The sequence below is a fragment of the Ambystoma mexicanum genome, chromosome 10, assembly GCF_040938575.1.
Source record: "Ambystoma mexicanum isolate Mex_15411 chromosome 10, UKY_AmexF1_1, whole genome shotgun sequence".
Taxonomy (NCBI): Eukaryota; Metazoa; Chordata; class Amphibia; order Caudata; family Ambystomatidae; genus Ambystoma; species Ambystoma mexicanum.
The window spans coordinates 1,440,134,742-1,440,158,918 of NC_090932.1; the positions used below are offsets into that span (position 1 = coordinate 1,440,134,742).

The window sequence follows — 24,177 nt, forward strand, 5'->3', positions numbered from 1 at the left end:
GGGCCAGGCAACAGCAGTAGCAGGAAAAGTAGCAACGCTTGCCTTTGAGGAGGAGCCCAGCAATTTGGTTCTAGGGATGGCAGCATCTAAAGAAGATTTTACACTAACTTTCCAAGAGTTTCAGGACCAATTTTCGCCCTCGTTTCAACAACAGTTTTCTACCCTTATGGCTGAAATTAGACGGCCTCTTTGAATTCGGCAAGGATATTGCGTCCCTTTGGGAACTTGTAGACCAGAACTAACGCGGGTGAGTAAACAAGTAGACATTGCAATGGAAGATCTCGTCAGGATAACACATAACCTGGAGGTACAATGTGAAGATTTAGATAACACATCAGGTCTATCTAATATATGCATAAGAAACCTTCCGGAATCCTTCACTGATGCGGATCTCAGACACAGTAGCTTATATCTTCAATGATTTAGTGGTGGGAGATGACAATGCTGTGGTCTCGTTGAATTGCCTTCACAGAACTGGTCCCAAAAGTACCGACCCTGGGACTCGTCCTCGGGACATCCTGGCAGCATGCTCCTCATACCAGCAGGAAGAGCAGATACTGAGGAAACACGGGAATCATCATACAATTTCCTGTATCTGGTCTGAGATCCAACTTTTCCAAGCTCTCTCGCAGATTACATTGCAAAAACAGCGAGAGATGCAGCCGCTAGTCAAGACACTTCAAACAAGAGAATCGAGTACAAGTGGATGTTTTCCTTCGGCCTGTTTTCATTAGAGGGCAGACAACAAAGGATAACTTCATATGAAGCAGGCATAGCCTACTCCAAATTGAAGATCAGGATGTGGACTGTGTGACAGAGACAGCGGACATGAGAATAGTGAAACTACGCAAACCATGGGGAATGGTCAACTGTAACTCACCATGGAAGGCAGGATAGAACAAAACAACGGGAAGAATGGAAACCTAGACTTGGAGGCCCTTTCACCAAACCTCCACCAGATTAGGGGCCTATCAACATGGGAAGTGTATTCGTAGTAAGAATAAGGACAGTCACAAGGAGTATCAAGAGTCGGGTAAATGGAGTACACCATCTTGGAATTGTATATGTTCAGTTAACAAATGGGGGCACTAGGTTGCCCCACATGATGCCCTGGGGTTATAGATGACTCGCGGCCGGATATATGTCTTCCCCGGGAATGGTTAGTATATGTGGCTCACACCAGGGGACTGTGTTCGGTAAGTTTGGGGGGAAAGTTGCAGGGATGTGCTGTGAAGGGGAAGCACCAGACAGGGGAGGGTTGGTAATCTGCTGTATGGTATCTGGGTGGGTCCTTAAAGAATTCTGGATGTTATTGCTCTCCCAAGGGCATTATTTTATTTTGTACCTACTAAGGAAAAATATTCAAGTGTTCAACGCTTCCCATTCGGGGCTTGAATGCTCCGGCAAAACGTAGGAAGCTAGAGTTATTCTTGGGGTGCTACCAACCGGATTTGGTGGCACTCCAAGAGACACATATACGTTCAGCGTTAGATTTATGCTCCGCCTGCAACGTTACCCAGTGGTGATAGACAAATGCAGAGGGGAAGGTAGCCGGGGCGCTGATAGCGATAAGAACAGCCCCACATATTAAGGTGCTTCGATCAAAGATACAGAAGGATGGGCGATATGTGTTTGTTGTGATGAGTATAGGCCCTATAAAGGTCACAGTGGCTTCAATATATGCACCTAACACTAGCCAGGAAGGCTTTCTTAAATCTATCTCCGTACTAGAAGCCTTTGGGGAGGGGGAAATAATCTTGCTGGGGGACTTAAACTTAGCGTGGGACCCGAAAGGGACTGCAGTGCGGCAACCTACTCCCTGCAAGTTTCGCCATCCAAGTCCGTAACACAAAAATGTGCAAGCTTAACATTGGTATGTCCATCGGACCGTTTCCTGAATTGACTATTTCTGGGTCCCAAAGCCACTTCTGAGGTTGGTCACACACATCTCTAGCCTAGAGATATATCTCTCAGATCATGCGCCAATTATCTTAGACCTGCAACTGGCGGGGGCTATTCAGAGGGTCTGGGCATGGAGGTACCCTTCAGAGCTTTTGGGTGACGCAATAGTAGTAAAGAAAATAGAAGGTAAAATAAAATATTTTTTTGAGCTGAACCCGCAATTTGACACTTCAGCAAAAATAACATTTGATGCATTTAAAGCGCTGAGCCTTTATAGCAGATGCAGCCTATAGACGCAAACAGAAAATGACATTGGAGCTAGAGTAATGGGGAAAATGGAATCGAATACCGGTCCCTCTATCCAAAGACTATATAGAACGGTGGCTGATAAATTAAATCTACTTCGAACAAGAAGATCTTTATTATATCTCAGACAAAAATACTATGTCAAAGCTAATAGGGCAGATTGCCTACTAGCCAGACAATTGTGCCAAAAGTGGCCCCTCAAAATATTCAATCCATCAAAACCCCCTCAGGGGAATTAGTCACGGACACACCTCGTATTATCTCGCAGTTTCACACTTTCTATTCAGACCTATATCTATCAAACTGCCCAGATCAGGGAGAGCAGGCAGCATATTTACAAGAGATTGACCTTCCCCAAATTAGTATGGAAGATCGGGAAAGACTAGAAAGGGACATCACTCCAGAAGTACTACGGGTCATAAATTCCCTCCCCTCTAAATAAATCTCCTGGCCCGGACGGTTTTGCTGCCCAATTTAATAAAACTTATCGCAGGGTTCTGACACCGATATTAGTTAATTGGTATAACTCATTTGTAAATTCAGGGCATATTTCTTCCACAATGGAAGAGGCAAAAAGTTATTTTTCCAAAACCGGGAAAGATCCTACTAGTTGTGGATGCTATCGTCCCATAGCCCTTATAAATGTTGATGCAAAAATGTATTTGAAAATATTGGCTAATAGGCTTAAAGACCACCTCCCTGCAATCATACATCCAGATCAGTCCGGTTTTATGAAGTACAGGCAGACCCACGATAATTTTAGAAGAGCGTGCCACAGTTTGGCAAAAGTAGAGAAAAAGGGCACAGCGACAGTCATACTTTCCCTTGATGCTGAAAAGGCTTTTGACCATGTTGACTGGGGGTTTCTCTTTCAAACGTTACTGAAGATGGGATACGGCCCAAACTTTATTGGGAAAATAAAAGCAAACTATACAAAACCGATGGGCTGCCTTGAGATTATTGAACTCTCACTACCCATCTTTCTTCAAAGAGGGACTAAACAGGGATGCCCGATGTCACCGTTGCTCTATGCTATCTGTTTGGAGCCGTTTTTAGCTAAGGTTCGTCAAATTGGTGACAGGGCGGGGATAAGCTTTGGTGGGGTTTCGCATAAAATCATGGCCTATGCAGACGATATCTTGATGTTTTTAACAGACCTGGCAAGAACATTGACCTCAGTTGAATGAGAACTAAAGATTTATGGTGCGGTGGCGGGTCTGAAAATCAACCATGGTAAATCAGAGATACTAAACCTTTCTGTCTTTGGAGGCAGTACAGTTACTCCAAAAACGCACACAATTTGGCTGGGTACAGATATCCCTGGCCGAGGAGTCTAAGGGGATGCCTTCTCTTCCCCTGGAACAGGCCGTTCCCGTGCGCCTTCCTTCCGGTTCCACTACTGTTACGTGTTAGTCAGACGTTGCTGCTGCAGAATGATCCTCATCACACCGGCGTGGACGAGACAGATCTGGTACTCAGACCTTCTCCATCTGTTGGTGGTTCCCGGCCATCCAGCTGCCTCCACTTCCCAACCTTCTCTTCAGAGAATCCTGTACCACAAGCTGTCATCACTGAGCCTCACGGCCTGGCTCCTGCAGCCCTAGAATTCGGGCACTATTCCCTGTTGCTGGAATGCAAGAAGATCCTCGGCCAGTCCAGAGCTCCCACTATATTGTCCTTCTACAGGCACAAGTAGAAGCACTTGATAGTGTGGTGCCAGGAGCAGAGGATCATGCCCCTGTGGGTAACCGCTCTGCAGCTCCTTTCGCATCTGCTCTCGCTGGTTGAAGCTGGCCTGGCTCACGCCTCCAAGGTTCACCTGACTGCCATATACCAGTACACACGGCTCCAGGCAAGCTCTCCCTGTGGTTGTACAGCTCGTCGAAGAGTTCCTCAAGGGCCTATTCAGGTCTTTGACGCCGGTGAAGGATCCTGCCCTGGTTTGGGAAGTAAATGTGGTCCTGTCGAAGCTTATTGGGCCTCCGTTTGAACCTATGCATCGTGCACCTTTGAAGTTTCTATCGTGGAAGATTGCTTTCCTTGTGGCGATCACCTTGGCCAGGCGGGTAAGGGAGATTTAGACCCTCTCCTGCAAGCAACCGGATTCGTCCTTCTATGCAACTAAAGTGGTGCTACTAACTTATCTCACTGTCATGCCAATGGTTCCATTGGACTTTTATCTCAATGAACCTTTGTTTCCTCCAGTGTTCCTTGCAAACCTTTCAACACCTGTTGAAAGGGCGTTGCATTTGCTGGATGTTGCTCATGTCCTCAAGTTCTACGTGGCACGCATTAAAGACTTTCAGAAAACGTCTCAGATTTTTGTCAATTTGTGACCTGTGGGACATGAGAAGGCCCTGTCTAAGGCCTCCATATCCAGGTGGCTCTCTGGCTGTATCATGTACTGTCATCTGGCCAACAGACCACTTCCAGGCCGGCCAGGAGCCATCGCAGCAACAACAGCGTTTCTCTCAGGTGTTCCCCCTACTCGACATCTGCAGGGCTGCTACGTGGAGGTCTAGCCACACCTTCACAAGATTCTGCTGCGTCGACAGAAATTCCAGGGAGGAGTCTTGGGTCGGCCAAGCAGTGCTACGCAACCTGTTTTAGGTGAGCCTGTATCAGGGGTAAGTGTAATTCTTCTTTGAGCCTTGCCGTCTCCGGTGGTTGTGTATATGTACTGCTACGTAATCGTATTCATGAGCATGTGAATCCATTCCAGACCCCATGCTGGAGAAGGTACAAGTTACTTGTCTGTAACTCTTGTTCTCCAGCATGGGTCTTGCATAGATTCACATCCAAACTCTCCCTCCTTTCCCTCTCTGGCTCTTCTTGGTTCATGTGCTACCAAATCTGAAGACGGCCTCCATGGGTGGAGCTTAGGAGGGCAAGTGCCATTGGCTGTGTAAACTATGGTATACCAGAGGACCGAGGTTCGTGCTACACAATCGCCGTTCAGCAGGGTACCCAGAGCCCAACAAACCCTCCCCAGGTAAATGACGGAGAACTCAGCCAAGGGCAAGTTAGAACTGTCCTTTATTTTTCAGAACAGACAGGGATCATCCAGGTAAATAATTCTCCAGCAATCACCACTCCTGAGCCCGAGTTTTTGTTAGCAAATGTCATCATATCTGGGAGCTCTTCCTCATAAACTTAAGAGCTCACACTATTGGGTGGCTGGGGTGGTAGTGCCTATAGATGGCACCTACAGAGGTTAGCTGACTGGTCCTTGCATGTCAAGTTGTCTCGCCTAAGACTTCCCAAATAACGATTTATTACATTGTTGCAGGGTCACAGGACTACCATTGGCCCTTGCCCTTTGCCCTTTGCCATCCACCCCTGGATGTGTGTTTCCTGATTGGTTGGAGCGAGTCTCGTCAGGCCTGTGACCAAGCTCTGTTCTCAGCGCTGCGTGTACCTTCTCAATGTGATGAGAAAGACTGTGTCCCCATTGTTGCCACTGGTATATCCACCTAGCCTGTGAGAGTGCTTGCAGGTTGCAACGTTGTTAGACAACACATGTATCAGTTCTTGCCTTTTTTCGCTGGGAACTGCTCCTCTTCCCACTACGGGGAAATGGCTGCTGTTGGGCTCGGCCGCACCACGTGGGTGAGGGTCGCAAAGCTGAGTTTTTTTTGGTCTGCAATTAGTGAAGATTTATTCTTCTATTTTGCAGGTGGCTCCCTGTTCCTGGAGCCAAAAATGTTCTTCTCACCTCTGACCTTGGCTGTGAGCACCAGTTATGAGCAGCATGCTGTAAAATGTTTTTCTATGTCCATTATTATGAGGCCTGTTGCTTCATGTAACTCTACTATAGTTATGCTATGATCTCTATATGTCTATATTCTACTATTTCCTTATGGGTTTGTGGTACTTGGCTCTTCCAGGTTCCTTATACAATCCTATAGTTCCATATGGTTAGTTGCAATAAGCGGCTGCAAGCTTGCTCTGAATCTCTTGCTTTCTTACGTTTCTGCGTTTGCCTAATGAAAGAAAATAAGAAAGACTTTTGACAATATGTATCTGTTCTCTAAAGAACTGCGTATGCATGTTCTTTGTGTGAGCATGTGTGTGTCTGTGTAACTTTGGCAAGGGATGAGAGTTTGCTTCGTGGCTAACGTTACTATGTCGTGGTAGCTCTAATTACATCAGCACAGCTGGATATTTATCATTAGTCAACCAGGTACAGTGTTGAGGCACCTGTATCTGCAAGTGTCAGCTGAATAAGATTTGAATGGTTGTCTGAGAGAATATCTGCTCACATATGTGGAAGTCACAGGCCCTCCTGGGGACTGGCCAAACAGTGACTGGCATCTCTCGTTTCTTAGTCTTGGGCTGTCATGCGTATGTGGCCACAACGAGCATTCCAGAGACCCTCTCTTCAGCTGTGGGCAGTATGACCCAAAGGACACTGATAGGCTGTAGGGGAGACCAGCAGATTTTGAGTCTAAAGCGAAACCGCTTTCTTTTTACCAAGGATTTCCAGCCTTACGAGGAATATTCATGAGCATGTTAATCCATGCAAGACCCATGCTGGAAAACAAGAGTTACAGGTATTTAACTTGTGCCTTAGCAGTCTGCAGCTGCATGCAAGCCAATCACTGATTATTAGTCTGAATCATTTGCTCCTGCCAACCAAGCTCTTTCAGTCTGCCATACACTGTTCCAGCTCGGTGGCTGCCCTGCTTGCAGTTAGTCTCCCTCTCCCCCTTCCACTGAAGTCCTTACCTTGCATACCATCCCAGTTCTGTCTCTGCTCTGCGGGGGCTCCGTGAACATAGAAAAGGGGCTCTGTTTTCAAGCTCCTTTTCTGTGTTCCCTGGCAGCCATCATTGCTGGAGTTTATAATTTCAGAATAGAAATGCTTTGCCCTTCATTATCAAGTGGATGCTATTGGCATGGATTTCTTTTGATGGCAGACCATACTGGTATGGTAACGGCCCACCACCATCATTAACCTTGATGAGGGGGGTTGTTAGCCATCTGGTACATCCCCCTCCTGTAATAATTGTCATAATATTTCTAAATCTTAGTAATAGAAGCTGGTATAATATTAACATTATCAAGAGCTACTGCATTTCATAGATTTCCTGGCATAAAAATGTGTTATTTACAGTACAAATAGTAATTATTTGATTATTCAATAGGTCACTCTTGGTTGTAAAGTGTTATTTTTTTCTTTTTTCCTTTAGGAGTCATATAGGGAAAGCAATTCTGAGCCAGCCTGCTTGTGTCTCTAAGCTTCTTTCACTATTACTGGATCAAAGGCCTTCTCCAAAGCTCGTTCTTATAATCCTTCAGCTGTGTCGGGCTGCTCTACCGCTCATGAGCGTGGAGGATTGTGGGAATGTTGAACTACCGCCATGGAGTTACTCTGTACCAACTCTGGACAGCGAGCAAGATGATACAAGTGACCCAGCCTCCAAGATTGCATCACTGCTATTGGCAAAACTGGCTGATTATGTTGTACCAGGTAAATGCAGTTTCCTCGTTGAACATTTTTATGGAGCAATTATGCTGTGCTATTTCTAAAGATTGTGGTTGTTTGAAGCCCCACTCAGGAGGGTTTACAACCATGCTGTAACTCACTGTACTCTTCAAAGAGGAGAAATAGCCATTTGCATGTCAATCTGGTCCCACCCACGATGCCACTCCAGCACCAAAATGCTAGAATTAATCTCTGAACATGGGTACCATCAGCAACACCAGACACACGTTTCTGCCTTGTTGGGCAATATTAGTGAGGTGCAGCTGTGCCTCTTTAAGGCACAGTAAGCAAGGGATCCATGTCTGGAGTTCCCCTAGTAAATTAGGATTAAACCCAAAGTCTTTCAAAATGTGCACAAATGTGGGAGCTCCTCTGCTGTGAACAAACCAGGCCAAATTGCCTGTCCGATTGGGTGGTACCCACTCGGAAGGGTGTTGTGTAAAAGAAGTTTGAATGTTCTAATGTCTTCTAATTGTAGCTCAAGGTCAAAGGTGACAGTTTGAAGCTGTGAATGATGCATGCTTCCTGAATCTATCAAAAGATAGTAGACATCCCTTTAAATATAGTCTTGGAATCCTTTTTTTTCATTTGGTTGAGATATTGCTAAACGGTTGCTTTTGTTAGGGAACCTTTGGACTGTGTGATTGGCGCTATACAAGTGATAAGGTAACTTTAATAAATGCCTATTTTAATAGTAACAAAATTATCTTCTTTCCTGTTTGGCGAAAGGATGTCAAACTGTATTGTCTCCAACTGCCTCTGAACCTGATACTTCATTGTCTAAAGCCAGCCCAAAGAATTCTTTAAAGGGAGACAAGGATCTTGGGGAAGAAAGCGAGGCAGTCGATGGAAAACTTTCTATTTTTATTCATAAACGAGAAGATCAGTCATCCCATGAGGTTCTGCAGCCATTGTTAAGGTAATCTGATGAAACAGTAATGTCACTAATATTAACAGATATTATTCTCTTGTGTTATGAACAGTTTTTTTCTGCTATTCACATGCATGGTCCTTCTCTTAATTGTATACACACTGACTGTGGTGAGTTAGAGGAACTCCTCATCCTTTGGTGTTAGGAAGCTGAGCCGCAGGGAAATGGGATGGTGTGCCGCAGCCTGATGAGCCTCTCAGAGGGTGGATGGAGCAGGATTCCCTGAACTTGTCATGCTTTGAGATGCTGTCTGTACAATCCCTCTTGTCAGACACCGGCCCCTCATCCTTTAAAAGAGAATTACAAGTCCTAGCAGTGCTGGGGCTTTTAGGGAGACAGACCGCAAGCTGAAGTTTTCCCCAAATTGCAAGCGTTCAGCGGAATAAACATACCTGTATATTCACAATTATGAATTATGACCGTGCAAAATGCCACACAAGCTCTCCACTGTTACGCTGCCAAATGAGGTGCACAGCAGAACTGCAAACAAGTACATCAGTGATTCCAAGCTAGCACACAGTATTCAGTGCATATTTAAAGCCTCAGAGCAGGCAATTAAGAACAACAGAGGCAAGTTATCATTCACCCAGTTTGAAAAGGATAACTACAATGCAATTATAAAACAATTAAAGGATCAGCAGAGAAAGGGCCAATTAAATGACCTGAGACTGGTCAATCGCGGGAAAGATCAATCCCTGTTGGCATATACACAAAGAACCGTTGGCCCATGTATATAAATAGGACTGGGGAAAACCATTAAGGCGAATAAGCCAGCGAGGAAGCAGGCTCCAGGGGGAAACTGGAAGACAACTACCAAAACTGAGGTAGCCCATCTGGAAGTATTGGAGCAGAAATTCTACCAGATACATGCCGAAGGTCCAGCATTGACACCCGTGGTAGGAGGGCACAGTAGAGTGCTGCCCAAGATACTAAAAGCGAGGCAGAAGGCTGGAGGACTTTGTTGTTCCAAGAGAAGCCTAATAAGTGGTGAAAATATTGAGAGGTCAGTACTCCCTGGAGGAGGTTATCCAAGGGATAGTTTGTGTTTGTAGACTAGGGACAGACACAGAAAGACTTAAGTTTTGAAAGCAATTTGTTGGCCAAGCATTAAAGATGTTTCTGTTGAAAGAGTAGGGTTGGTCAAGAGGCTAATGAACTTGATACCAGTATGTTTAGACTTTTGTGCTGCCCACCACCTTGGAATTGTGGTTATTAGAATAGGGCTAGTTGGATAGAGACCTATATGATTAGGATTCAGGACTGTTTCCGTTGAGAGAAATCCTCCTCCAGAGTTGCAGGGATCATCTAAAGAACCCCCTAATTTGTGGTGTTCATCCTTAATACTCTTTGATAGATATGTGTTATTATTTACAGGTTATTTCCTTAGTTTCTACAGGAGATTTTCCAACCCAAACATTGAAATTGGGAAATGTAATAATGGGCTCAAACTGCTTCTCAATTCATAAGCTTGCCACACCACACATGTTTTTTATCTGGGTCTGACTGATGTTTTACAGGAGAAAGATCACTGCTGGTCGTAAAGGAAGCAGAGTTGTGTGACTGGCGTATGTTAATTGTGTTGTATAATTACTATATATGCCCGTATTTCACAGAAATAGCCAATGCCATTATAAACTTAATTGAATAAATATTCTAGGTAATGTGTAGTGTCCATAGCTAGGAACCAGTACTTAAGAAAGGCAGATTTAGGGTTATAAGTAATCAATACTTTTAAACAGTAAGTAGAAGAAATAATATATTCTTATATGGTAGAACATGGATGTGTTCTGCCCATTTTGAGCAATCAGAAACCAAAGTTTGAATGGATTGCGTCCTCCAACGCATTCCACATCTTTGACATCTAATGTCCACAGCTGTGCACTTCGGAAACTTTTTCGTCCGAGGGCGTCCTGCGTCGATGGCGTCGGGTCCATGTCCCTCGAGGGCCTCCGTCGAGGACGACGTCACAGGATGTTATAAATGGGGGACACAGCGCCCGTAGCCCCAGTTCTGTTTTTTTCTGCGAACGTGTTAACTTCATGAGACTCTGCGTGCCTCGTGTGTTTTCTTCATTGAAGATGTCTTTCTCTTCGACCCCTCCGACCTGCCGGGACTGCAAGTCCAAGATGTCGCTCAGCGACCCCCACAGCACTTGTTTGTGATGCCTCGGTGAGTCGCACAGCACCGATGACTGCTCGAAATGCCAGTCGCTGACTGCAAAGGCCTTGCGGAAGGGGAAGCTCCAGGTAGGTAGGGGCTCGAAACCTGTTAAGTCCCAGACTTCCAAGTCCAAGGGGTTTTCCACTGATGACTCGAGGGGCAACTCTCTGCTTCTGAAGAAATCCCGGGGATCTCGGTCCTGGAGTGGTTCCCGCCACTCATCTTCCTCGTCCCGGCACTCGCGGAAACGCAGTCACTGGTCGCCTTCCCTGTCCTCCTTGGAGGATGGTGCCTCGAGGAAGGTTACGTGCCCTACGAAGTCCTCGACTCCGGAGGAATGGGCAGCGTTCAAGAAATCTAAGATGGCGATTTTTCAATCACAAGACACGGGTCTGGTCGCGCCTTCTGACGGCCTCGGGTTCACGACGTGACACACATCGGGAGCCGTCGAGGTCGCGTACGGACAAGGTTTCGAAAGGTCACAAGAGACGTGTCTCTAGGTCTTGGTCCTCATCCGCAGCAACCTATTGAGGGCTCGGGGCCAGCGTCGACTCGTTCTGCGCGTGTCTGTCCGATTCAGACATCAACGTCTTGCCGTCGAATCTGCCCACGGCGCTGTCGGCACCTGTGTCGACTACGACGCCGAAGCCTTCGGCGATCTCGACGTCGAGGTTGTCAACGCTCTTGACGTTGAAGCCTTCAATGCTATCGGTGCTTTCGGGAATTTTTTCTCGTACTTTGCCGATGGAGTACCCTGACATTGTGGGTCCTCCAAGAAAGGCTACATCGAAGTCGGTAAGGCTGGTTGTGGTCTCCAGGCCCTCTTCTGTCTCCAGGCCTGGTTTTCAACCCCCTCTGGATAATATTTTTGAAGAGGAGGAAAGGTCTGAGGTTGAGGAACTTGGTGACCTTGATGATACTCCAATGTTTTCTGGGGACGGTCAGTTGGAGGAGTTGAGACAGACACTCCATGATGCAAGTGGACTGGACACTTCCCCGAAAGTGGAGTTTGGTAGACCTGAGCCTGGGGCTCATGCAGAGTCTTCTTATAGGAGACTCATGGTACGTGTCTCGGAATATCTGGGCTGGTCTAGTCCTCCAGAAGACTTTGTGCAAGATGATCTGACGGACATCTTGGATCAAGGTCTGTCCTCTGTTCCTGTTTTGCCATTTCATCTGACCTTGCAGAAAAGGGTGGCAACTGCTTGGCAGTCCCCGGAATCTCTTCTGGCGGTAAATAAAAATCTTACTAAGAAATACTACCCTTCCGTTAGCGACCCCAGCTATTTGTCTACTCACCCCACTCCTGAGAGTTTGTTGGTTCAGGCGGCTATGGCCCCCTCGAGGCAGGCGGCGTACCCTACCATCCCTCCGGATAGGGACGACAAGTGCTTCGACGGTTGGGCATGGAAGGTGTTTTCTGCTGGGAGCATGGCTTTGAAATCGGCCAACTCCACGTGTGCCTTGGCAAGGTTTACACACACTCTGTGGTCTTGTGTTGCTTTTGCAGCTGAGCGTCTACCTGAGGGGGAAGAAAGGCATTGTTTCCTTGCTATCGTGCAGGATGGCAAGGATGCCATCCGTCGGGTTTGGATACAGCTGACAATGTGAGCCGGTCCATGGCTGCAAGCACCGTTACATGCAGATTTGCGTGGTTGCGAATGTCGGGGTTTGCTCCGGATGTGCAAGCATGTCTTCTGAACATGTCCTTTGAAGGCGCACATTTATTTGATAGCAAGGCAACGAGAGCCTTGAGAGGTTGCAGACCTCAAAAGCTGCGGTGAAGTCTTTAAGCGCTGCAGTGCGTCAACCTCTGCCTTTTCGTTCTAGTGGACCGCAGTGGAGGGGAGGTTCCTTTCGTTTCTACTCCTCCTTTGGTAGAACGAGAGGGGCCGCCAGTCAAAGGGGCCAGCGAAAAAGTACCTGTGGTGGTCGGGGAAATCGTGGTGCCAAAGCCGCAGCCACGTCCAAAACAGTTGTGATGCCATGTCCCACGGTTCACCGGTCAGGGGGCAGACTGTCTCAGTATCTCGAAAGATGGCGTGCCATTATGTCAGATGCGTGGGTTCTGGATACTCTATAGCCCATGGCTACTGCCTTGCCTTCCTTCAGCGGCCTTTGATTTCTCAGTTTCTTAAAGGACTGACTAATGTATTCCCGCTGTCTCCTTTCCAGGTGCCGGTTTGGGATTTGAACTTGGTCTTGAGATTTCTCATGGGTGCTCCGTTTGAACCCTTGCACTCTTGTCCGTTGAGATTACTGTCCTTCACGACTGTGTTCTTGGTTGCGGTTACTTCTGCTCGCAGAGTGAGTGAATTGCAGGCACTTTCAGCTAAGCCACCCTTTACTGTGTTTCACAAGGACAGGGTTGTACTGCGAGTACGTCCTTCTTTTCTACCTAAGGTAGTCTCTGAATATCATTTGAGTCAGAAGGTGGTTCTTCCATCTTTCTACCCTCCTCCTCATCCTGGTAAGGAAGAGGAGCGTCTCCATCGGTTAGATCCTAGGAGAGCTCTTAGCGTTTACATTTCTAGGATGTCCAGGGTCAGAGTGGACGAACAACTCTTTGTAGTATATGCTGGACACGATTGGGCCATGCTGTTAGAAAACAGACCTTGTCCAGGTGGATTATCCTTAACATTACGGAATGTTACCGGTTGGCGGAGGCCCTCGAGGGAAATGGATCTGACGCCATCGACCCAGGACGCCCTCTGCCAAAAAAGTTTCCGAAGTGCACAGCTGTGGACATTACATGTCAAAGATGTGGAATGCATTGGAGGAACATCAAGTCGAAAGAACGTTACCAGTTGGTAAGTAACTTGTTCTTTGTACATTCTACATGGCAATAATATCCTAATAGAAAGTTGAAATACTGCCTCCTGCTTTCAGTGATGTGTAACTTGCTATTATTTACACACTGTTTCCCTGGAAATCATGTTTCCCCAACCAATCTTTTTGCTGCTTGCAACAAAATCATGTCATTGATTTACAAGCCCCTTTAGGAATGTTGGGGAAGTATTTTAAATAGTTTTTATTTTCCCATCATTGAGCTGATCATTGTAATTACAATACAACACTTACTTTCAGACTCTACCAGAAATTATTTCAAAAGGTTGCTCTCTGTCTTTTCAGTCTAACTATGCTGAAGTAGAGCCTGGTACTACAAGGTCAAATGCACAACCACTTCCTATGTTCTAGAAATGTGGGAAGATCTCCTATTGGATGCTTCAGTAAACTCTACTAAAATCGCAAGAAATATTCAAACAAAAAGATGCATGTGCACTTATTACATGGGCTACTAGCCTGCCACTTTTTAGCCTGTGTTTTAACGTTCAGTACTTTTTTTTCATGGATTGCTTTTCTCCAGCAGATTCCTCATCTTATAGATATCCTCATCCAGCTCTGCTGCTCTGAAACTTTTTCGACAGGGGGCATAGTGGTCCTCGACTTGGCCGTCGATCTGTCTTGCTTGGTGCTCGATTGTCTGCTCCAGACGTGACATCAGCCGCATTGGCAGCATGTGATTGAGTCTTCTATTCTGCGTTTTTGACTAAAATGGTCACATTTTTCTCATAATTCCTCGACTGGGATGTATTCAACGGGTTTCAGATTTCAAGAGGTGCACCGACTGCCATTTCAAAAGGTTGGTGACCGACCCGCATGACATTTGTCTGTGTTGTCTGGGTGCGTATCACAACACAGAGGAGTGTGCGTCATGTTCCAAATGCAGCCAAAAACTGTGAGCAGGCCGCCAAACTTGCTTTGATTTACCAGTCTTCTACCCTCCACCGCACCCCTCTAAAGAGGAGGAACGGTTCCTTTACTTTCATTTGTAACGCGCAACCAATGACCCGTGGGCTTAAGGGCACACAGATAAACAAAGACAAGCAAACAGGGATAGTACAGAACAAAGCCTGAATGAAGCATATTGGATTAAAAGGGGTTTTTAAAGGAATAGCAGTGGTTTTAATTTTTTTCAAATAACATTAGTAAACTTTAAGTCTCTCGGGTCAAGCGGAAGGGCATTCCAAGCCCTTGGTGCCGCATTCACAACAGCCCCTTTCATGGCTTTATTAGTGTTGCATCTCGGGGGGCTTCAATTGGTTTGAATTATTCGATCTGAGGAGTCTTGTGCTAGATTTCTCAATGAGAGGTTCATGTAGGTAAGAAGGCATCAATCCCATACATGTGTGATCAGCAGTAAACGATACAGTAATCTAGATTCCACTGGGAAGCCAGTGCAAGCTCCGTCTGGCCTTCGAGACATGATCTCTCCAGTCAAGGTCTGTAACTACTCTAACTGCACTATTTTTGATCACCTGTAGGCGGTTACATTCAGAGTTTGCGATGCCAAACAAAACACTACAGCAGTTATCCATTTGATACTACTACGGCCCTGGCGATAGTTTCTGCATTAGTCTGAGAAATATATGGATGAAGATGGACTAGCATTTTAATATAATAAGCAGAACATCAAACAAGGCTGCTAACATGCGCCTTCATATTTAAGTGCTGATCAAGAATAGTGCCTCGCGCCTTGACTTTTTTTGTGGCGATTCTACTTTCAGCAATGGAGAAACAATCATAAGAAGATCCTAGATTTTTTAAATTATGTTTTGAGTACAAACCACCATGGGTTCAGTCTTCTCTTTATTCAATGCCAGGCCATTCTGCAACATCCAATTTTGAATAGGATTGTACTCTATTAATACGGATTTCGTCATCTTCATGTGACCCAGTCAGAGGGATGACACGTGTGTCATCTGCATAATTCGTAAAGGCCACACCATTCTGTTCCAAAAGATCAAAAAAGGAGACAGTGAAAATATTATAGAGGGAGGGGGGAACACATGCACCCTGGGGGACGCCATATTCAAGAATAATAGGCGGTGCTTCCTTCTCTCCACAATACACTCGACACAGTCTATTACTTAAGAACGACGATATCCATAAAGCAGCTTCATCCGAAAAATTTGCAACATCCCTCAACCTGGTGACCAAGTTGGAGTGGTCCACCAGGTGGAAGGCCGCCGACAAGTCCAACAACATAAGAAGAGAGGCCTTTCCATTGTCCATAGAGTCAAAAAGCCTGGACTTCAACTCCAGTAATGCTGTCTCGGTCCCATAGCCTTTGCATGAAACCGGACTGATATTAAGAATTGTATATTTGTTTAAGTTGGCCAAGATTTATATACAGGCCACACGGTCCAGGATCTTTAAAATAAAAAGGAGTGTTGGTGATGGGTTGATAATTTAAAAGCATTTTAGGACATAATCCCGTTTCTTTTAAAAATAGGGGTTGTCCAAGCCTTTTTTTTATCCCTAATGGAACAAGATTTTCTGATAACGAGGCATTCACAAATTTACAGAGAGAATCAATCAAAATGGGTGAACAGGATTTAATATTCATGGCCGAGCATGGATCGCCCATGCTTTTAGTTAGAGATGATCAATAATGCTAGCCAATACTGTAGCTGATATGGCCGAAAACCTAAATTGATGCATTGAAGAATTACCTACGGATGCCACTACTTCATGAGATTCCGAGTGCATTTTTTGTGATGAATCTTTTTAGTGCCATGTCTTCCTTGATTCCACCGTTTAGATCCTAAAAGAGCCTTGAACTTTTACATCATTAGGACATCAGAGTTCCGAAAATCTGACCAGCTATTTGTGGCCCATTCTCTGTCTTGCATGGGTCTACCCGTAACAAAACAGATGCTTCTGCGATGGATTATCCTTTGCACCGCAGAGTGCTACCAATCTGTTGGTAAGGAGCTTCCATCCGGAATCAGGGCATACTCCAAAAGAGAAGTCTCAGCTTCAACAGCCTTAGAGGGGTGTCCCCATTATGGACATTTGTCGTGCTGCCACAAGGTCATCCTTGCACACATTTACCAAGCACTATTGTCTGGACGTTGCCCGCGGGGTGGATGCGTGTTTTGGTAGGACAGTGCTGCAAAATCTGCTGCTATGACACTTTCTGCCCACCTTCGGCATCCTAACTGCTTGGGGAGAATATCAGATGAGGAATCTGCAGGAGAAAAGCAATCGGTTGAAGGAGAAATTACTTACCGTAACATTCTTTCTATGTATTCTTCTCCCGCAGTTTCCTCATTGCCCCACCCATCCATCCCCACTCAGAATGTTCTTATGGCTTTGCGTTTCTGTCAGGAATCCGAGCCGGTGAAGGCTTGAAACTGCAGCTGGTGCTCAGGACTTGCAGTCCCAAGATTGCAGCCAATATGACTTCAGAAGACCTTGCTGCCTGACTGAGATGCAGGCAGTGCTGACGATCTGCGAGCAGACCCACCTGGCTTTCCCCTCCACTGGGATGTGTCCCATTATACTAATATCAAGCAGCCTGGTCGACCCTCGGGCGAGAGGCAATGACGGAGACCTTGCCCCTGACTTAAGGGAGCCAGTGAGTGGGTTGCTCACATTGGCTCTATTGGAATTGGCAGCCAATGACGTGACGGCTTTGACGAGCAGATCTGCCGTGGCGTGCTGTGATTGTTGGTGAGAGAAACTCCCGGCTCTGGCCTGGCCCCACCCCCCCAGACCCCCATGTGACATTTGCACGGATTTCTACGTGGACTGGACTGCATTGGGATCATGCTGCCAGCCCTCCGGCGCCTGGAGTCTCCCGAAGTAACAGCTTTACTGTTGCCTTGCTCGAGCTGTAGCAGCTCATGCTTGTTGGGGTTCCGTTGCTACTGATCCTCCTGACCATTGGCACACTTTAACAAGGACCCTTCCAAATATTACTGCATTGCTGGCGCCCAAGCTGATGCTCAACCCATTATACCTGCTGTGAGACAAGTGCACAGGTATCTTTGTGTATATTGTGACTGATTGGTGCAACCTCTTGAAGTTTATGCACAGGGATAAAGGGACTTCCTGGCACTGACACTACTGCCTGCTATGCGCTTGACTTCAAAATGATAGCACATTTGATGTGTTGGAGCCACTGCTAACTTCTTACTTTCACTGCCCCATTCAGGTGAATCCGGATTGGGAACATTGGATCCTTATGGCATCTCTTGGTTGAATTCATACGTTTTTATCTACAGGATATTACAACTTGGTTTTCTCCACCCCTAAGTATGCTCTCTGTCATGTCACCCACCAAGCATAAAAGCAAGGGCATGATAATGGATTTTTTTGTGAATCAGGCCAAACACCAGGATCTGACCCAAACAGGGGCTACTTAGCAAGCAGACACTCTGCTACCACAACCGGACTTGCAAGAGAATATAATTCTTGCTGCCATAGCTGCCCTTAGATCCTCATTGAAAAACAGAATTGATGAGGTCAAGATCGATGTTCAACTACTCGGGCAGGATGTACGATTGCTGGCGCAGAGACTTACAACTGCAGAATCATTATTGAAGGAGACAGCGGCTACGACCAGAGAGCTTGTCACGCGCTTGAAGATACTAGAGGCGTGTAATATCTCCCTGGAACTGCAGGCTGAGGAGGTGGAGGGCAGATCTTGCACAAATAATGTTCAGGTACTTGGGCTGCCGGAAGGCACGGAGAGTCCGGACCGACTACCTATATTGAGAACTTACTACTTCAGGAAATCTGTCCCGGGAAGCCGTCGCAGGGATTTGTGGTGGGAAGGGCCCATTGATCACTTCAGAAGAAACCACAAGGTTGAAGGTCCTTTTCATTGGCAGATCGCACTTCTTTGATAGCCCGAAGTTGACAAATATGTGGATTGAGCAAAATAACTTATCTAGCAAAGGCGACAGTGATGTCTGGGGAAAATAAGACTGCTGCCATCTAGGTCTTTTCTGAAGATGTGCGATTTATGATCTCGCAATTGTTTTGAACCTATCAAACTTGCTCGAGTGCGGACATGCTGGTTGGAATGTACAACACGCAGGCTGAACGGTCTGGATAGGGGAACAGACTGAATCCTGCAGTGCAACTTCCTAGATGATTTTACATTGCAATGTTTAATGCTGCCATTTACACTATTTCTTTCAGTGGGAATGAAGATCTTTTGCCCACTGGGTGGACTCAGCCAACCTCGATTTGGTTGTTAGCTGGCACCAGCCTGTTGTTGGTTCTCTACCTGGTACCTGATGGCTCTGGTGGTCTTTGAAGGTACAGGTTCGTCTGAACAGTGTATTTTTATTAGACAATGTTTAGTGCCCAGATTTGGGGCATTGTTGTTTGGTTGTTGTTTGGTTTTGTTGAGTCTTGCTATGCATTACTGTCGAGAGGAGGGGGGTGTACTGGAGAGGCGACTCTGTGTTACTCATGCATGCACTGTCCTTACTGGCTACGTTTGTGAGAGACTGCTAATTGTAATAAGGATGCGGCCCCTTCGGGCTAACATGGTTAAGTGCGGGGGAGGCTACATGGGAACCAAGGTGGCAGTGGCAATAGTGACCCAATCATGTCACAGGTTAAGGTGCTGACTTGGAATGTGAGGGGGTTAGTGTCCTACAAGCGCAGGAATAGGGTAAAGTCCTACCTCTCCCGGAGGGCGATATCTATAGTTTTACGTCAAGAGGCCCATCCACTAGCGGAATAACAAGATGCATTCATAAACAGGTGGGGTGGGGTGGGATGGGGGGGGTTGGCTTTGCTCGAGGTGTATTCACATGGATAGACGGGAAATTACCATTTTAATTATTGGAGAGCGGAAAGTGACAAGTGTTAGGCAGAAACCTGCGCAGTTCCCTTAGGGACCACTGCAAAAGGCTTAGGACTACAGGTGTTGGCAGTAAACCCAATTGGTAGCAGTCTGTACCACCCAGATTTACCTGGTAGCTGTGGCTGAGCAGCCAGACTTCTCTCAAGAAGAGTTAGACAGTATGTAGAGTATACAAGATAGGTACCAAAATACAGTAGCACAAGCTAACACTGACCAGAGCTTTGGTATCAAAGTATATAATTATTTATTTAAAGACACACTTATAGAAACACTCCAGCACTATTATTGTAAGAAAGTTCAAAACACAGTCACTATTAATATATATACATCCCTTATTCCTTATTAGACAAGTCTTAGTTAACACCACTTATTTTCAGATAGGGGTGAGCGCTTAACTAAAGATGGCACTCTAATAAGTTATCAAAAAAGGGAGGGAAAAGGCAGAAATGAGAAAAGCACACACCACTAATACTTTAGAAGCACCCAGCAAGGCAGGAAAGTCAGTCTACTTGTGAGCAAAAAGTTCAGAGCCCAGGCTCCCTCTTAGAGAGAGTAGAACACCAATGCGCCCTAGATCACAGTTTAAGAGGCTTGAAAATCTTGCAGAGAGTTCAAAAAGGAATTAGTTCAGCTCAGAAAAGTTCAGTTAGCTAGCCTAGGGCCAACCCAACTGGTAAGTTGAGGATGTAAGAGACACCCCACACAGACCGTTGCGAGGGAGGCCAGGCGGACACAGTACCTTGAAAGTGGAGAGGATCCTCCAGCGGGGGCAGTTGTTCCTGGCAGCGGGTGCAAGTCGTGGCGTCGTCCAGAGGAAGAGAAGATCTCGACATGGAGGAAAGCTGAAGGTCGTTGCACTGCCAGGGAAGAAACCAGCCGCGGAGTTCTCCGGTTAAAAGGTACTACCATTTTATTCGCGGTAGTGGTACAACGTAGTATCCCGGTTGCCGGGGTGCTTGGCACAGGCAAGGCAGCCACGAGATGATCCGGGAAGGCGAAAAGGCGGGCAAACTGGTTATTCCCACCAGTCAAAGGATGAAGACTCTTCGGGATGAAGATCTCTGTCGTTGGAAGAAGTGGTGAGGCGGTTCAGCAGGGCTCCACCGGTGGTGTCGTCGTTGCAGGTCGGCTCAGCTTAGCTTCTTCCTCTTTGGATTCTTTGGCCCTGTGGCGACTTCTGAAGTTCCAGTCCCCAAAGCCCTGCTTTTATGCAGAAATCCCCCATTCATCAGTCCTAGCTGTCACTCAAACATGCTAAGTGGTGAGCCGGGCGGCTCACCCAAGAGTGCGACTTGAGTTGCTGAAGCAACTCAGTCCAGGGTGCCTAAACCCCCCTCCCACACATCCTGTAGACCCAGACAGAGTGGAACCACTTTTGGAGGCTTCTGTGGTGAAGCCCACCAAAAAGTGGAAGAAAGGGCTCGATTTGGGTTGGAGTTACAGAGGCGAACACAAACTCCATTTTAAAACCGAGTCCTGGCAAAAAGACCCAACCAGGGAATAAATATTAAATAAATAACCCGGTGGTATCTTTAACATTGCACCAAAAAGTGGTGCGTTTAAAATGAATGGGAAAATCCCATAGAAAATATTCAGGTGGAATATTTTGCGTGGTAACCACTGCCACCAGCCAGAAACTCGACGAGGGGGGACTGCACAGTGCCCCCTCGAAAAACAGACCCAGGGGCAATCTAATTACCCCTACCAGTACTTCCACACTATGATGGTTTGTACTGGTTCTGTTGCCAATTTAAGACTAGTAAAGCCAATGGTGACTTTACAGGCCCTGGGAGACAGTAGTCAGTCCCAGGCTATGGAGTCTATGTTTGGGGGTCACTATGACACCCCTGTGTTACTGCACTGAGGGTGCTGTGTAACACACTTGCCAAAAACCACATGAAACCCTATGGAGTAAAAGACCCCATAGCCCATCCAACACATTACAAAGTCAAAGGATATCTCAAATCATGTCTAAGAGTGGGAGAAAGAGTCTCACTCGTAGCAGGAGAAAAAATTAAACCCCAAAAATCCAGCAAAGCTGCTGGGGGACTCACTAGGTTTGGGAAATTAACCTCAACAGAGAATTCTCCCTAACAACAAGGAAGGGAGATATTTGATTTTGCAGAGTTATCTTGATCACAGAGAAATATGTATTCTGAATTCTTCCCGAATCAGTAGATTCCAGCTCATGTGCACTTGTTTTGTTGCCATATTGCTTCCAGGCGTGATCTTTTTTGATATGGTGTGGTGCTTTTAATTGTTTGAGGGACTCAGCCATTGATAGAACCTCTTTGGCGACTAACACCTTGAATGCAGTATTGTCTGAATTGGGTCTGGCAGATGTGTGGAGGGAACTGCATCCAGATGCTAGAGGTTACTCCTTTTACTCATCCCCTCATAATTTGTATACCAGGATTGATTACTTTTTTGTTGGAAGGGAGCAATTGGCTGAATTTGTTGGTGCAGAGTATATGGGCAGAACAATATCTGATCACTCCTCCCTGGTGATTACATGGAAGATTGAAAAACCCCAGACCCTGCTATCCCTGTGGCACATGCCCAGAGAGGCTTTGGGAGATGGTCTTTTTAGAGATAAACTGCAGGAGATTTTGACTAACTTCCTAAAGGATAATGTTGGCAGTGTGGCCAGCTGGGGTACAGTTTGGGACGCCAGTGGAGAAATTCTAGCCAGTGCAGGGGGGTATCCATAGGCAACTGCAGGAAGATCTAGAGGCCGTGAAGAATAGAATACATATATTTGAGGCCACATACCCCGGACTATGGTTGGTCGTGAGAGAACCAACTGTAATACGATATGAATACTTGCAAGCATGGGAGAGATTGTCTAAATTTGACCATACTACACTGGTAGCTCACGCACATATGGAGGGAGACCGATCCGGGAAGACGCTGGCCTGGCTCTGTAAACGTGAGCGCCATAGACCTCTGACTATATTCTTGCATGATGAATTTGAGCGCTGTGACGATTCCAAGGTGAATTTTTTTTAATTTTATTTATCAATTTCCATAACAATATAAAATCAACAAAATACCCTCATTCACCCAACCCCCCACTCCCTTGACATACAGTACAATACTGTCAATCACCAAGTCTGAGTGTAGATCGTCCGGACAGTTATCACCATTGCCACCATTGATCAGTCTGCGTAATCCTCCAAGACAGACCCATTATAGACAACTTCATGCGTATCAGCCAGATTGTCCATCCAAACCCCCCCTTCATCGTCGACCGTCGTTGTCCCACCAACAGAAGAAATGGGTCCTCAAAGCAAGTAGTGTGTATACGCACCCCACATGCCAGTATCACAACTTCGTTGCATATTCAGTGATCCCCACCCACACTCCATATCATTACAATACAACATGTCATTTTCCCTCTGCGAAACCTTCGGAGTGTGCCCCGCCCCCCACATTATAGCCACTCTTCGCTTAGCCAAAATTAGGAGCAGCGTCACCAATCTCATTCCTCTGAGAACCTCCTTAGTGTAGCCCAGCAAGCCCACCATAGGGTCAGGGTCTATTATTTGGCCTACAATCCCCCCAATTATTCCAAACACTCCTTCCCAGAACGATTGTATACTCGGACAGCTCCAAGCAACATGGAGAAAGTCTGCCATTTCTGAGCGGCACCTATTACATCTCCCAGAGGCCTCCGGAAAGAGTTCCCTGAGGTATAATAGAATTGGTGAATGTACTTAAAATGGATTAGTTTATACCCAGCATTGATGGCCCCCTTTCAAATACCCTCACAGCAGTATTTCCATGTGTCCTCTAAGATCTCCCTACCCAATGTTTTCCCCCACTTTTCCCGCAGGCTGAATATTCCTGTGCTCCTAGAACGAATAGCCAGTGAGTACAATCCTGTAGTTAAAAGTCTACCGAGCAGGCCCTGAAGTGCCTTATCTAACATAGGCGATATCAACGGCTGATCAGGGAAGGCATCAAACACCGATCGAAGACTCACCTTGTGTCTAAAGTATAAAAACACATCTAGGGTGGAAATAGACCCCCTCTTCCTCAATTTCCCCCAAGGATATAAGCCTACCCTCGGGGAACAAGTCACCAAAGCATGTGATACCCAATCTTTTGACCATATCTACAAAACTTCTTTCCCCAGTAATGGGTATCCCCGGTGTATGCATTACCGGGAGCCGGGGTGAATAGAGAACCCCACCCCCCTGCTTCTGTTCCAATTTAATCCATGCTCTGCAAGTCACCTCCACCAGATTCTTGGGGCATCGCACACGACTCGGAGCTAGCAGAATAACTGACCAAAGCAGATTGGGCACAGCCACTGCCCTCTCCACCTCTACATGACTCCTATCATGCTGTAATCTGGGCCAGTAAACTAAGAACCCAGTTTGCGCCACCTCATAGCACGTTTCAAAATCCGGCCGCGCCAAGCCTACCTCTGACACCAGGGCCATTAACTTCTCCCACAAAACCCTGGCCAGTTTATCTGCCCATATAAATCGTGCTCGCGGTTTTCAGACTACGAAAATACTCCCCGGGGACCCTTACTGGGGCGTTCAAGAAAATATAAAGAAATCTCGGGAGCATCGTCATTTTAACAACAGATATCCGCCCATATAAGTTCAGTGGGAGCCTCCTCCACCTGCTCAAGGCCGACCTGGCATTATGCAGGGTCTTAAGATAGTTATTATGGTACACCACCTGCGGATCCCTCGCGATAGAGAT

At 46.3% G+C, this 24,177-nt stretch overlaps 1 protein-coding gene across 8 annotated transcripts in view; it reads left to right on the forward strand.

Annotated features, from left to right (window-relative positions):
- Positions 1-24,177, forward strand: part of HECTD4 (HECT domain E3 ubiquitin protein ligase 4) — a 4,298,785-nt gene that overhangs the window by 1,747,510 nt on the left and 2,527,098 nt on the right. For all 8 annotated transcript variants that reach the window (XM_069619495.1, XM_069619492.1, XM_069619493.1 and 5 more), the window contains exons 36-37: positions 7,401-7,681; positions 8,426-8,615. In XM_069619495.1, coding sequence (XP_069475596.1) covers positions 7,401-7,681; positions 8,426-8,615 — 471 coding nt within the window. The remainder of the gene's footprint in view (positions 1-7,400; positions 7,682-8,425; positions 8,616-24,177) is intronic.